At 35.3% G+C, this 14,688-nt stretch overlaps 1 protein-coding gene across 2 annotated transcripts; it reads left to right on the forward strand.

Moving 5' to 3' along the window:
- Positions 1 to 322: 322 nt before the first annotated feature.
- On the forward strand, positions 323 to 14,449 carry SLC38A2 (solute carrier family 38 member 2). 2 transcript variants are annotated; one of them, XM_074269449.1, is made up of 16 exons: positions 323 to 724; positions 1,890 to 2,183; positions 2,453 to 2,534; positions 2,661 to 2,776; positions 4,761 to 4,834; positions 4,923 to 5,015; positions 5,228 to 5,309; positions 7,298 to 7,380; positions 7,950 to 8,008; positions 8,126 to 8,299; positions 8,691 to 8,770; positions 8,893 to 8,993; positions 9,974 to 10,098; positions 10,466 to 10,610; positions 10,700 to 10,797; positions 11,478 to 14,449. In XM_074269449.1, the coding sequence occupies exons 2-16, from the start codon at positions 2,062 to 2,064 to the stop codon at positions 11,574 to 11,576; spliced, it is 1,533 nt and encodes a 510-aa protein (XP_074125550.1). In that variant the 5' UTR covers positions 323 to 724; positions 1,890 to 2,061; the 3' UTR covers positions 11,577 to 14,449. The 2 variants fall into 2 exon arrangements, with proteins under 2 accessions (XP_074125550.1, XP_074125551.1); XM_074269450.1 differs by having other exon boundaries at positions 426 to 566.
- Positions 14,450 to 14,688: the final 239 nt, after the last annotated feature.

Consider the following 14,688-nt stretch of genomic DNA (forward strand, 5'->3'; position numbering starts at 1 on the left):
AAGCTGCTGCCAGAGGCTAGGAAGAAAGGCGATTTGGAGAACTGTAAGACAGAATTGAATTTGGGTCGAGACTAACGATCACTGGGAAGTGCTTGGGGGTGGTTTTGTGAAGGAGGGTGGTAGGGAAGGGTCACAGAGATTCTATCCGAAGAATGCGATTCGGGGGAAAGGTGAGGGAATGGAAGGGTTGGCAGCCGCCCAGGGGAGGAGGAGGGAGAGGCTGAAGGAGGTAGGGGCTGGAAGGGGTGGGCCGGCCCCCGGCAGGGGCTGGGGGGAGGGTGTTGACGAGCAGTGGGTGGAGCGGGGGGCGGAGCTCAGGTGGTGTTGATACACAAAGGAGAGAGTCCTCTCGGCGGGCTGTCTCCTCCCTCCGGCTGACGTAGTCTGTTACTTACGAGTCTATAACCCCGAGCTGGGAGAAATTCTTCAGAGCCGCGCGACGTCGTTCCCGAGCCCGTCCTTACTGCGGGAGAGTCCGTCTTGGCCCCGCCGTCCACCACGCGTCCTCCCAGCCCCGCAGACACCTCGCTACGCTGCCCTTTCCTTCAGGACCGCTCGGGATTTGGGTGGGGACTCAGCATTTTTTTTTCCGCTCAATTCTTGTTTTGGGCTGTTTGTAGTTCTTTTGTTTGTTTTACGGTTTGGGCTTTCATTGAAAATTGATTGGCGAAACCATTTTAGTGAGAGTTGGAACCAGAAGCAAGAACGCCCGAAGTCATATAAGGTATAATAATAATGAATCACCTTGGAGGGAAGCAGCGTGGGGGGAAGGGGCGCGAGTGGGAGGGTCCGGGGAAGCCCAGGATCTCGCCCTGGGCGTCTGCCTGTCGGCGGTCATTGTTGGGCCTCTTCCTGGCCGCCGGGCGGGCGTTGGTCGCTCCTGAAGGCCGACCCACAGACTGCCTGAAGCTCGAGAGCCTCCGAGCATGGGGAGGTGAAGGGGGGAGGGAGGGAGCTGGGGCCGAGGCCGCTGCTGCATCTTTTTAGGGGAGGGGGAGGGGAGCCCCAAAGCTAGCAATCCCTCTGGTGCGGTCTTGTGACTAATTTGCATTTATCATTTGAAATGGGGGGCCCAGGTTCTGTAGGCAGCGGGGAATAGAGGTTCGGGCGAGTAATAGGAAATGCAGGTCGCAGGATGTGTGACAATCGACGATCAATATTGCATCAGTTTCCTGGCGTAGCTGGGGCCTGGCCGGAAAGCTGGGGTGTTTTGAACCCTGTTCCCGTAAATGTGTAAACAAACGGGCCTTAACTGTTTGTATAGCCTGGGAGGTTATTTCGTTGTTTGGTTGCTCGTATTTTCATTGTTAAAAAACGAATGGGAACTTTTGGTTACTTAATTTTTAAAAAAAAGTAAATTATATTCCCGCAGATTATACTTCAATCTTTGCTGTTTCCAGCAAAGTGGGGGGGAGAGGGGGGAAGAATTTAGAATATCTAAAAAAGTGCCAGATGATCCGAGGCCACCAAAATTGCAAACACCTAAGACAGAACGAAATGTCTCTCACTCCCTTTCTATAACGATGTCCGAGGGAGAAAATAGGGAAAAAAGACCCTAAGATCACTTTTTGGACCGATCCGGCTTGGGTTGATGTAATTTTTAAATTCCGCATGAGCATGAGGGTATTGCCTTTTTGAGGATGAATCACATTAGTGTGTAGTGGTGGGAGATTATCTTTGTTCTCCTCCATAGACTGTGTCTTGTACTTTTCCTCTCCCTCCTCGAGCTCCCCCGCCCCTCTCTCTTCTGGTACTTTTCCACTCCTCTGGCTGAGGATGAATCAGCCCTGATGAGCTTCCCCGGCAGCGGCGGCGGCAGCAGCAGCTTGCCACGTGACCCAGCCTAGGAGACCACTGCAGTATTGACGTTTCCCTTTTACCTTCCCCAGACTGGGCGAGTGTGCGCTGCACCCAGCCGCAAAGGACAAAAGGAGCGGAGCTGAACCTTTGCATTGATTGCATCCGCGGAGGCAGCGGCGCTCCAGGGACCACCGACTTCGTTCTTCTCCGACTCCCAAACTAAGCCAAGTCTCTCTGCTCCCTCCCCGTCTGCGTCCCATCATGACTAAAACAGAAATGGGCAGGTTTAACATTTCTCCGGATGAAGACAGCAGCAGCTACAGTTCCAACAGCAACGATTTCACCTATTCCTATCCCACCAAACAAGCTGCTATGAAGAAGAGGTCAGGAAAACTTCAGTCTTTTTCTCTTTCAAAATGCCTTTCTGGGGATTCTTGTTTTAGAAGTTCCCCAAGGGGTTATGGAAATATACTTTCCCTTGGTGAGATTTAGTACGGAGAAACATTTATCTTTTTTTATCCTCCCCTTCAAGTAAATATTTGCATGAATGATCTACGTGATATTTCCGTGTTAAATAAAAAAAAAACAAACGATGTATTTGGGGTGGTTGTTTGCTGAAAAATAGTCTCATTTCAAATAACTTTTCTTGCAGCCATTATGTAGACATGGATCCTGAAAATCAAAACTTTTTGCTTGAATCGAATTTGGGAAAGAAGAAGTATGAAACAGACTTTGTAAGTTAAAAGCAATGGAAAAATGTGTCCTAAGGGGGGAGTGATAATAGCCTTATACTTAGATTTCAAAATTTTAATACTATTTTTCTCTTTTAATTTGGTTTCTATTTTTCCTTTGAATGTTAGCATCCAGGTACGACTTCTTTTGGTATGTCAGTATTTAATCTGAGCAATGCTATTGTGGGCAGTGGAATCCTGGGGCTTTCTTATGCCATGGCTAACACTGGAATTGCCCTTTTTGTGTAAGTATCTGTTAAAAAAAAAAAAAAAGCATACCAGGTTATGCTGCGTAATTAACATAATAAACATTTTGTAGTTTCATTTACCAGTTCAGATTATTCAGGGGAAAAAAAAACCAACAACAAAGTACCTTTACTATTATAATAATTGTCTAGTACTTGTATAAAATAATTTTTTTTTAAAGTTAGAGTATGTTCTGATTATTGAAAACATAAGTCCAGAATACCTAATGCATCAATGGATTTTATTACACCATTGCTGTTTGTTTATTCCTTTTGTCTTTTTTTAGTCAGGAGCCAAATCTATTTACTATAAATAGATTTAAAATTTATGATCCCCTTCAATTCTTTAAAAAACAGACCATTTTTAATGAGCCAGATGTGATCATATTGACATCTAGACTTGTTGGTTTAAATGATGGAATTTGTTCTGAGTGTGTGGAGACTACCACACTTTGTCAAAAAGAGTAGTACATGTGTAATTGAGTTTATCTTTAGATTGTCCCAGTTGGAATCAGCTGTTTCTGAATGTTCCAGTGTAGAGACTTAGAACCGAGGAATGTTAGAACTAGAAAGGGCCCTAAAGATTGACCTACCGCCTTTAACCCAGAACAACAAAGTGACTTGGTTTTTGTAACTACTACAATATGAATTTGTCTTAATGTTTCAAACAATTGTTATTGTAGTTTAAATGGAAACACTGACATTGTCTTGTGTCTTCTATTTGATTGGAAAACGTATTTTGAACAATTTGTAGATCTGTGCTTCATGTTAAAATTTCACTGGCCTAAAACTCAAAACACCCTAAACTCGGTCTCTTGATTGCATTAAGGGCATGCCAAATTTTAAAACATCTGATAGGAAGCCAGTTGTTGTATATCGGGAGGAGCGAAGGAGAAAAAAACAAACAAACCCCCAACCTCAAATCATAAAGTTGGTAATTGCTTTTTTGCCCTTTTTCTGAACATTGTATTTGTAACTATACAATTGTTGGTACTTTTATTTTAGGTGACATCGTTGTTGTATATCCATCTCTTTTAGCCTTTCAAAGATGTGTGTGTGAATGTGTGGGTATCCTTGTGTATCTGTATGGGTAGATATGCAGGTGGGTGTGTATGCATACATGTGTATATACATAATGTGGTACTCAAAAGTCTGATTCACTGATCTTTACTGTAATGTTAGGTTAGTGTTATTTACATTGATTTGTAGTGCCAATGAAATTGGTTACATTTCAAAATAAAGACTGGATAAAATCATTTTGAAAACAAATTCTTTTAGAAATCACTTATGTTTTAGCAGGGATTTTATAAAGTTTATTTTACTTAATAGTCCAGAGATAATTGAATTTCGAAAACATCTAAAGAGATATTGAATGAATGAAGTTGAATGGGTTTTTCCCAATGTTAAATGATATGGATTCCTAACTAGGTCTTTGGGATTGCATAGGCTAAAAGAAATAGATTTCCATCATACCTACTTTAGTCCGAAAGATAAATTTTGTTTTGATTAAATTTTTCCCTGGGTTTTGCCCTTAAGGAGGACTCTAGGGTACATTAGAGCAGTTCTTTGTAAAAATCAATTCTAAAAGTTCCCCCCCTTTTTTTATTATTATTATTATTAAAGCATTTTTTCCCCTGCCTAATCAAAGTGGCAGTATCATGGCTGATCTGTAAACTTGATAAATTTTAATTTGAATTCCAGGCACAAATACGACTCATTTTTACTGCTGGAAAAAGTGAATGAATAATTCTTAAGGACAGTAATAATTTTAGCACAGAAAATATCACTATTCCTATCTTATGGGCCACAAAAATCTCCCATTAATGGGCATCTTATTTCTTGTATATAACTGTGTGTGTGCAAGCATGTATCAGTCACATATAGGGATAAGAGAGGTGAACTTGTTTTGCCAAATTCTCTATAGTACATAAATATGATTATACTTTTTGGTAGCTAGCTGAGTGCTCTGTCTTTCTTTTACCAGAATTCTTTTGACATTTGTGTCAATATTTTCCCTGTATTCTGTTCATCTCCTTTTGAAGACAGCAAATGAAGGAGGTATAGTAGAATTATTCATTTTTTCCAAGATAATCATAGCTATTCTTTGTTAAAATACATATTTATAACTCTGTGCTTAAATTTACAGGGTCTTTATTATACGAGCAGTTAGGACATAAAGCATTTGGAATGGCCGGAAAGCTTGCAGCTTCTGGATCAATTACAATGCAAAACATTGGAGGTAAGGACTCTTAAAATCATTTGAATCTTCTTGTACTTTAACTGAACTTGGTCTTCCCTCCTCTCTAGAGCTACCCCTTGCCTTCCTTCTTCCCCACTTCCCCAATTTATGGCATGACATTTCAATATTTGAATGTTGACACAGTATGATGACTTGTACCATGTAGTAGGGTCTAGACTTGTTTGTAATGATTTAATTTTGTTTTCCTCCAGCTATGTCAAGCTACCTCTTCATAGTGAAATATGAGTTACCGTTGGTGATCCAGGCATTAATGAGCATTGAAGACAATAAAGGGTGGGTATTAAAATCCCTCATAAGGGAACCATTATATTTTAAAAAGAAAAACAACTTAGACATTTGAATTTTTAAATCTGAAAAATGTAAGTAAAATTAGAGGAATTGGGGCTGATTTTGCACATTAATGTATCTGTAAGTTATTGTATGCAGGTATAGCTAAGATGTGAATATTATATTTTCTAATAAGCTCAGATGAAATTCTTTTAGTTTTACTGTTTTGACTTGCAGCTTTACTCTTATTACCCATAGCAAGTCTCCAATTTTTTTGACTAGTATTAAAATGACTATGCATGTGCAGAACCTGATTATAATAACATTTTTTAGATTAGAAGCAATAATGGAAAATTCAAAATATTTGTAGGGTCCAAAATTATTTTAATGGTTCTTCACAAGTTATTATATAATTATTACATAATTATATAATTATTAATTTCTGTGGTAAGTGCCATTATTATCTAGGCATCATTATGGAATAGATAATTTTCAGCAAAGTTATAACATGAGCATTTATGATTTACTATCTATAAATTTTAGTGCTAATTTCCATTGGATATAATGTAGAAAAGCTCCCCTACTAGATTGAACTGAAAAGAGTTGAGAACTTTTAATCAGCCATTTAATTATATGGATAATAAATTCATGTTAGTTCTTAGAATCTAATTTTTATTGAATATTTATAATAATTGTCATATAAGCTAGAATAACACTATTCTAATAAACACTTTATATTATATGTACTCTAGCACATAAACTAAATTCAATACCATGTTTAAGTCCGAAGCTTTTGATTGTCTAAGTAAGTTGAGCTATCAGTTTTATAGCTTCAAAGTTGTGAAAAATGAGGAATATCAGGAATGACAGTTTTCTTAGGGTACTGATCATGCTTCTAGTAAAGTTGTCAAATACGTTACTTTGTATTATCTAAAATGCACAATGGAAGAATTTTTTTATTCCCTGAATATTATATTACATATTAATATATCATATTAATTTAATCGTAATTAATTAATTAAGACTGGCAAATGATATATTTTCAAATATTTGAATTATTAACCTAAACCTTGAAATAGTAGTTTTCTGTGTTATGCTGATATTTTAAGAGAGAGAAATAAAATGCTTGGGATGGTATAGGATTATATAAACTAAGAATCTTGAAATTTTTTTTAGTGGAAAAATTAAGTTATAGAAAGAAATATTTCTGATGCACCTATGGAAATGTGAAAACCTATGGTATATAGTAAACCAATCTAATATTAATTTTTATTTTCCTATAAGCTCAGGAAAAACTTTATAATTTGCTGTTTGAGTGAAGTACGTGTCCCAATATTTTGGGCCCTTGCTTCATGACTGTATATATTTTATTTTATCCAAGTGTTAAAACATTTTCTTGTTGAAATGTTTGAATTTATTAATTGACAAATGAAAGCTCTTGTAAATGACTTAGAAAATTTCTTGTTTCCAACTTCAAAAATGGCAAACCAAAGCAATGGCAAAGTTGGTGTATAATCTTTGTAAAAATGCTTGAAGATAAGATTACTTGCTTAACAGTGCTGCTTTGTTTGTGGCATTAGTATCAAGCCTTTAAGGAACATTTTATGTTATGAATTAGTTGGCAATGCTCCCAGAATAAACAGTGGGACAAAAGTTACACTGTTAACCCTCTTGGTTTCAGACCCAGTTTTAAACTAAGTAAATATAGCCATCTATTACAGCAAAGTATAGGATTTTTTTTTCTTCCCAAAAGTAACTTTCCCATAACTCCTTAAAAGAACAGGCCTTTCCAAACATTTCCTAAAGCTTACTTTTTTTTTTTTTTTTTTAAGTCTACAAAATGATTCTTGTCTAGGATTTATGGTAGTTGTCTCTAAAAGGTTTATTTAAGGTAGGCATTTGGTTTTAAAGAGGCCAGATGAACGTTTTTCTTGAAGAAAAACCAGATTTTCATTTGTAACCAGTTTTTAAAACTATTGTTTCCTTTTTCTTAGAGAGTGGTACCTGAATGGTGACTATTTAGTTTTGCTGGTGTCATTGGTGCTGATTCTTCCTTTGTCATTGCTGAGAAATTTAGGTAAGTCTGACTCTAAGTACTTAGAATAGTCATTAGTTATACATTGTTTCTGGCATCTGGAAAGAGCCCTGACAGTTGGAGGTGATGAGGGATTCCAAGGAGGGCCCAAGGGTCACAGTATGTTAAAGATCAAAATTAGACTAATTCCAGGGCTTTCAAAGATGAGTGCTACTCGAAGTTTATAATTAGCATGACAAGGTTTCAGTCAATTTTAGGAAATGGTTTTCTCTTCAATGTTAAGTTTTAATAGAATTGTTTGTTTGGCACATTTCATATGACTCCCTAGTCCTAACCAGGTATCAGTTTATCTTTAAATTAGATAGTTTGCAATTTAGATCTGTTGAACTAGCCTCTTAATTTTGAAAATGCTGATCATACAAGTAAATTACACTGATAACATTTTGGGTTTCAGACCTAGTTTCTAAAGTAACTGAATATATGTATGTTTTAGTGAACTCTAGTACCAGTCTTTTTTACAAATCACAAAAATAAACTTTTCATCTCAGAAAATAGCTTTGTCTGAAACACATTTTCCCTAATGGCTGGTTTTCCTCTCCATGATTTTCCAGGATATCTAGGATATACAAGTGGCTTTTCTTTACTGTGTATGGTGTTCTTTCTGATTGTGGTAGGTATAATTTCATTCTTAAGCTGCATCACATAGCATTTTCAGATAGTGTTTTACAATGTTTTATCATCATGTACAGGTATACAAAAATACAAATTTGTGTAATTTTATTTTTAGGTGATGTGCAAGAAATTTCAAATTTCTTGTCCGCTAGAAGCCACACTGTTAAATGAGACAGTAAATAGCACAGTAATGCACTTGACGTCAACTCTTACATCTTCACCAGAAACCTCATTTAACCTGACTAATGATGATTCTTGCCAACCACGGTACTTTATCTTCAACTCACAGGTAACTAACTGTCTATAAATATTTACTTTTTAAAAGTATGAAGTTAAGAAAATAATTAAATTATTTGACTGAAAGTATATTAATTAATTGGGAGAATGAACAAGGTTGATATAGTTAAGATAATGATGAGTTGAACTAATTAGTCATTAAGAATTCTATGGAAAATATTGTTGTTGGTTTATTTTAACCAGATTAAAAAAGAGAGTGAATAATAGGTAACTGAAATAAGAATAGGAAGATTAGGCTTTCACCTGCATGGCAAACAAATTGGAAGGATAAGAAATTCTAGGATTTTGTAAGAGAATAAAAACATTCAGCTTTATACTTCCTTAGTAGCTATTGACAAGCCAGTTATATCATTATGCTCAATCGTCTCATATTTGCTTTTCAGACTGTCTATGCTGTGCCAATTCTGACATTTTCATTTGTCTGCCATCCTGCCATTCTTCCTATTTATGAAGAACTGAAGGGGTAAGCATTTTATATGTTTGATACTGATTGGTACACGCAAAAATGGAAAAATGGGAAAAGGTAACACACTGTGCATTTTTATTGCTAAAGATCTATCTGCATGTTTCCTTCCAATTAACTAGCCGAAGTCGTAGAAGAATGATGAATGTGTCCAAGATTTCCTTTTTTGCCATGTTTCTCATGTACCTGCTTGCCGCCATCTTTGGATACTTGACATTTTACGGTAAATAATGTCCAGTTTACAATTAAAAAATCATTGAATAGTTAACAATAAAAGTAATCCTTATTTTTATACCTTATCATCAAAGAGCACAGACTTCTCAAAAGTCCCCCATCCCACAGAGGAATAAATTTTAAAGCTAAGAACTTGCATTACTGGAACTTTCACAGAATAATAAAATCCCATTCAGAAAAGACCTTAAGTGATGTCCAGTACAACCCCTAATTTCCCTGCCTAAATGCATGATTATAATGGAGATTTCCAGTGCGCTCACTGCCTGCTCCATTAGTGATGGAGCACCCCTAGCTCTACTAATTACCTAGCAAATCAGCTCATTCCATTTTTGGATAGCTAATTATTAAGAAGCTCTTCTTTATATTACACTAAAATTAGGGAGGGACCTAATTGTAACCCCTTTCACAAGAATATAAAGCAAATCTAATCCTTCTTACACATGCCATTTTTCTAATACTTAAAGGTAGTTATAGCATATGCCTATAATAGGTTTCTTCCCCCTCCTCTCCTCTTGGATATTATAATTTACCCTGCAATCTAAATCCTAAAAATTTAGTGTATTTTCCATTTGCTAATATTCAAATAAAGTAGAATCCCTTTTAAAGGGACTTTTCTCTTTGCTTAGCTGCCCTTCCCTCCTTCCCTCCCCCCAAAATACTTTAAGCCAAGCATTAAGATTTAGCCACTTGGCTCCTGTTGTTTTTAATGGAATTCATGTGGCTAAATCTACACTTGATTCTTTGAAAATGTGCCACTTAATGTTTTTTTAATTGTATTAACTACATAATTCCAAATTAATCTTATTGGCCTCTTACAGCCCTGTTTTGTGAGTAGCTACCAACTTTTGGCCAAATATTGCTCAGTTACTTGTCCACAGATCCTGTTGAAGTCATTTCGAGCATCTAATGGACAAAATTTATCCCTTTGTAAACAAATTATGACCTTCATTTCTTTCATCTTCCTCATAGGACATGTCGAGCCTGAACTGCTTCATACTTATTCTGCAGTACTGGGTGCTGATATTATTCTTCTCATCGTGCGTTTGGCAGTATTGATGGCTGTTACACTGACAGTACCTGTAGTGATTTTCCCAGTAAGTATTGGTCAATCATTATTATAATCATGAATTTCCTTTTATGTGAACTTAAGCTTCTTGTTGGCTTTTCTGCCTTTTACCTACTAAGTTACACTGTTAAACAGTCCCAAGTTTTTGGTATATGGATTTTCAAAGAAAAAAGCTTAAAAAACAAAAGAAAACACTTTAAACTTCTCAGCCTGAGGTATTTTTGTATAACCTGTTCAAGTTTCTAAGAGGGTAGAAGTGGGGGGAACTCTCACATTGGAAAAGTAATTCATATTTGCACTTTACCTCATAATCTTTTAACTTCATTTTGCTTTTTTCCATTACCTTATCAGTATTTCTGCTAATTCTTTTTTTTTTTTTTTCCTTTCCTGCATAGATCCGGAGTTCACTCATTCAGTTATTGTGTCCAGCAAAGGATTTCAGTTGGTGGCGTCATAGTTTTATTACTGTGTCTATCTTGGGATTTACCAATTTGCTTGTCATCTTTGTTCCAACTATTAGAGATATCTTTGGTTTCATTGGTAAGTTTTGAATTAAGTCAGTTCTACATTTTTTTGATAACCATTTGACATGCTAATTGATACTTAGCAAAACTCTGTTTTTAAAATAGGTGCCTCTGCTGCTGCCATGTTGATTTTTATCCTGCCCTCTGCTTTTTATATCAAACTTGTAAAGAAAGAATCAATGAAATCTGTGCAGAAGATTGGGGTGAGTGGAGGGGGGAAATCCATGATAACTTCATTGCAGCAATTAATAATTTATCCAATACTGGTTATTTATAGCCACTTCTGAATAAATTGAAACTATTTTATATGACATTAATTTGTTGATTGCAGCCCATTCAGTGGAAAAGCACAAATGGGTGCCCCTCCTATATATTGTTAGTACTTCTAGGTAAATTTTGGCTTGTGTATAGACAACTGTAACTTAATATAGTTGAAAGGAATAGTTTTTTGTCCTTTTTTTTTTTTTTTGTGAATGGATTTTAGCATTTGCAATTGTAAAAATATTGTTAAGATAGCAATTTAAAGTAATAGTATATGACATGGGTGGATGGACAGACCTTTTTATCTTTAGATGGTGGCCTGAATTAGTTCCTTGCCACTGAGAACATGGTTTAATTTTTTTTTTCCTCCAAAATTCCCTCATCTATTCTGTAGATGATTGTTCTCCAAAACATGATATATTGGCAATTCAAAGTTTCTGTGATGATCAGAAGGTTTCTTAAGATGTAAAACTTTTTAATTAGCTACTGCTTTTTTTTAGTGGTATTGTAGAAAATTAGAGCAATGTTTTTAGCAGTAATAACAAGATCCTTTTTAGTAGATTTCACTTGATAGTTTCTCTATTTACTGACCAGTTTTTAAAATTATGTTCCTTTGTTCTAGGCTATATTCTTCTTGCTAAGTGGCTTTGTTGTAATGATTGGAAGCATGACTTTGATTGTTCTTGATTGGATCCACAATGCCTCTTCAGATGGCCATTAGCTGTCATAACCGGCAAACTTGAATACCAGTCAACTCTCTACTCAAACGGAACTTCACTTATGTTTGCAGTTTCACTTCCTTTTGCAATGCAGATTTTTTGCTGGTTCTTTTCCTGTGCAGAATTAATGAACTCTTTAAGAAGCTGTTCTGCATGAAAAAAATGGAAATTAACAACAAACCACATGAGTCTCCTGCTAGAGGAAGTGACAATTTTATTCCATTCCAGAGAATGGACAACTTTAACTTTTATCAAGCCACATGTTTGGCTTTTTTTTCATTGTTTAACTTGGATATTTTATGATTTTACTTGAATGTGCCTAATGGAACCATTTGATGTAAGAAATAATTATTAATTTGCAGTGAAGTGTTGAAATAACCATTAGAGAGAACACTATTATTTTTTGTACCAAAAAATACAAAGACTTCAAAAGCACTATTTTACTTTTAAGAAATTGCTTTTTTGAACTTTATCCAGATAAGGTCATTAGACCAAATAAAAATATTTCATTAGTGTTTAAAACTATTAGTATTATGAATTAACTTGCCTTTTTATAGGCATAATAAGCCAAATACTTTTTTATCCAAAACAAGTAATTTTTAAAGAAAATTATACATTCAGACCAATGTGAGCAAAAATATGTCATTGACTAGAAGCATAGATTTCATCCAAATCTCCATTAACTAAAAGTTATAATTAGTAAACATTTGTTAATTGATATTCTATCCCAAATCAGATAATATTAAGTCTATTTTTTGTGTTCCTTTTTCTTGTACCCCTCTGGTTGATTCAAATTACAAGACTTCTACCCATTAAAATGGAAGATGATGAAACAAATATTTCTATGGTAAATAAAGAACTAATATATAGAACTTGAGGTACCAAATAGTGCAATTGGGTAAAACAGGGTTTATTCAGTTGCACCACCTATTTCTAGAGTTACATTGACAGCTATGGTTAGGTTTTTCAGTCAACTGAAAATTCATTTGCTCCTTGCGAATGACTTGCAGCAGTGGATGACTAGGATCTGCTTGCTGTAGGTTTTAACCATTGTATTCAGAAACTTCTGAACTAACAGGATTTCTCATTATTTATCCACTATTGGAAGTGTGAATTACTTGATAAATGACTGTTTAGTTCTGTTCTTGTCTTATCTACACTAGAGGCCTAATACATGGGTTATACCAGTATTTGGTCTATAATACAAGTTCTCTTTGTACAGGCAATTAGGATACCCATGCAGTGATGCTTCTTTAAACTCATATGCACTGGATTGTCATCTCATACTTACTCACTTTAGGATTGTTTATGTCTGATCAGTGGCTAAAGAAACTAGTGCAACGTGAGTGTAAGAAGCTTTTTTGGTTCTGCATGTTCACTTGTTTCATTTTGATCCCAGTTAGAGAAAAATGTGAATTTAAACCTGGCTTCTAAGAGCGCATTTATGGTGTGTTAAGGTGTATGGTGAATATGTTATCAAACAATTGTGGTACTATACTCATTTGGCATAATGTCTAGAAACCTGAATTTACGTAATTCCATATAGTGGTTGGGAGAAGCAAATGTTGGAATTATCTGACTTGAAAATTTTCTTTTGAACTGATGTTCAGTTCTAGGAAAGAGTCAGAATTTGGCAGACATGGTTTTATGTCATTCAGCATTCTTATGTACTCTATGTGACTGGTAAGGTTACGGACCACGAACATCTATAATTTATAGATCTCATGCAACTGGAAGATAACCAGTAGTGATAATATTGAATGAGACCAATGGTTAATTTTATATTTAAAATTATTAGGTACAATCTAGAGAATATGCACTGTTGTTTTGTTTTATATATTTTTGAGTGGGCCATCACTACCCCATATGGATTCCAGAGTTCAATTCTAGTTCAAACTAAGAACTGGCATTCCTCTTTGAGCTCTTGTAAAAAATTGCTAGCTAAATTAGCACCTGAAAACTATAGGGGAATGCCATGTGAAACTTTTTTGTTTTTTTAAACATCTCATTCCTAAGTGGATGAGATCATTTTAGGTCGTTTATTTTTCCCAGCAAAATCAGGAAAAAAAGAGCAATTCCTTTTCTTACAACAGAAGGATGTCATAAGTCTCCCCTATCATCTTTGGCTGTTACCACTTGGCTAAACTGTATTCCAATGCATGATTTTTCCTACAAGTTAACCTGTCTGCCTTGAGGTCCCTAAAACATATCCTCATAAATGAGCGATCTTCAGTATTAAACCACTGTCTTGTCACCTTGTTTTTACATTACTGTCTTCCACAGATATTTCAGTCATAACTGTAATATAATTTATAGAACAACATTAATCCATTAAAGCTAACCTATTTTTCAATATTTATGATACTCTGTACATATATCATGTGTCAGTATATATTTGTAAATAAGTTGTATATAATACAAGTTTGGGTATTGGGTTTAAATGTACATACTCTTCTTAGTTTATTACTTCTTTATGATGGTATGCCTCTGTAAGTAATGTTCCCCTAAAAATTGCCGTATGGACAATTAGAATTAAATGAGCTACCAACTTGTGTAAGAACACATACAAAAATTTAAATTGTATTTGCAATAAACAAGCCTCTTTTAAATCAAAAACCTTTAAGAAATCAAAATAGAGCAGATTCAATTTCGTTTCATGGAGGTTTTATTTTTTAAAATGCAATAGTTACAAATGTGATATGTTGAAAAAGGCCTTCCTACACAGGTGTTAAAAATCTGTACATATTGTATATACTCACTGTACTGTAAGGTCCAACAATTCAAGTATGGTTTGTTGGCAAAGAGTGCTTCACCGTTTCAATGAAACATTGTATGTTTTAAATAAACTAAAATAAATATGTGCTTAATCTGTAAATATGTTTTGTTTGAGTAGAAATGGGTTTGTCAGGATATAATTGTTAGCAATCAGAATCAGCCAACTCAGTTGCAAATTTAGTTTTTATTTATCTTCCTAACTTCAGCCTAGTACTTTATCCTAAGTCTTTCAATCACTTTCAGCAAAGGGAAAAAAAAAACAAAAAACAAAAATGTTACTGGAAGTGTGAATTACTTGATTATCTACAGTTGTTAGTTTTGTAAACCTAATGCACATTC

This window comes from Sminthopsis crassicaudata, chromosome 5, assembly GCF_048593235.1.
Source record: "Sminthopsis crassicaudata isolate SCR6 chromosome 5, ASM4859323v1, whole genome shotgun sequence".
NCBI lineage: Eukaryota > Metazoa > Chordata > Mammalia > Dasyuromorphia > Dasyuridae > Sminthopsis > Sminthopsis crassicaudata.

Coding starts and splice junctions, on each gene's coding strand:
- SLC38A2 (XM_074269449.1), top strand. CDS start 2,062: ATGACTAAAACAGAAATGGGCAGGTTTAACATTTCTCCGGATGAAGAC. Junction 2,184..2,452: donor CAAGCTGCTATGAAGAAGAG/GTCAGGAAAACT, acceptor CTTTTCTTGCAG/CCATTATGTAGACATGGATC. Junction 10,798..11,477: donor AATCTGTGCAGAAGATTGGG/GTGAGTGGAGGG, acceptor CCTTTGTTCTAG/GCTATATTCTTCTTGCTAAG.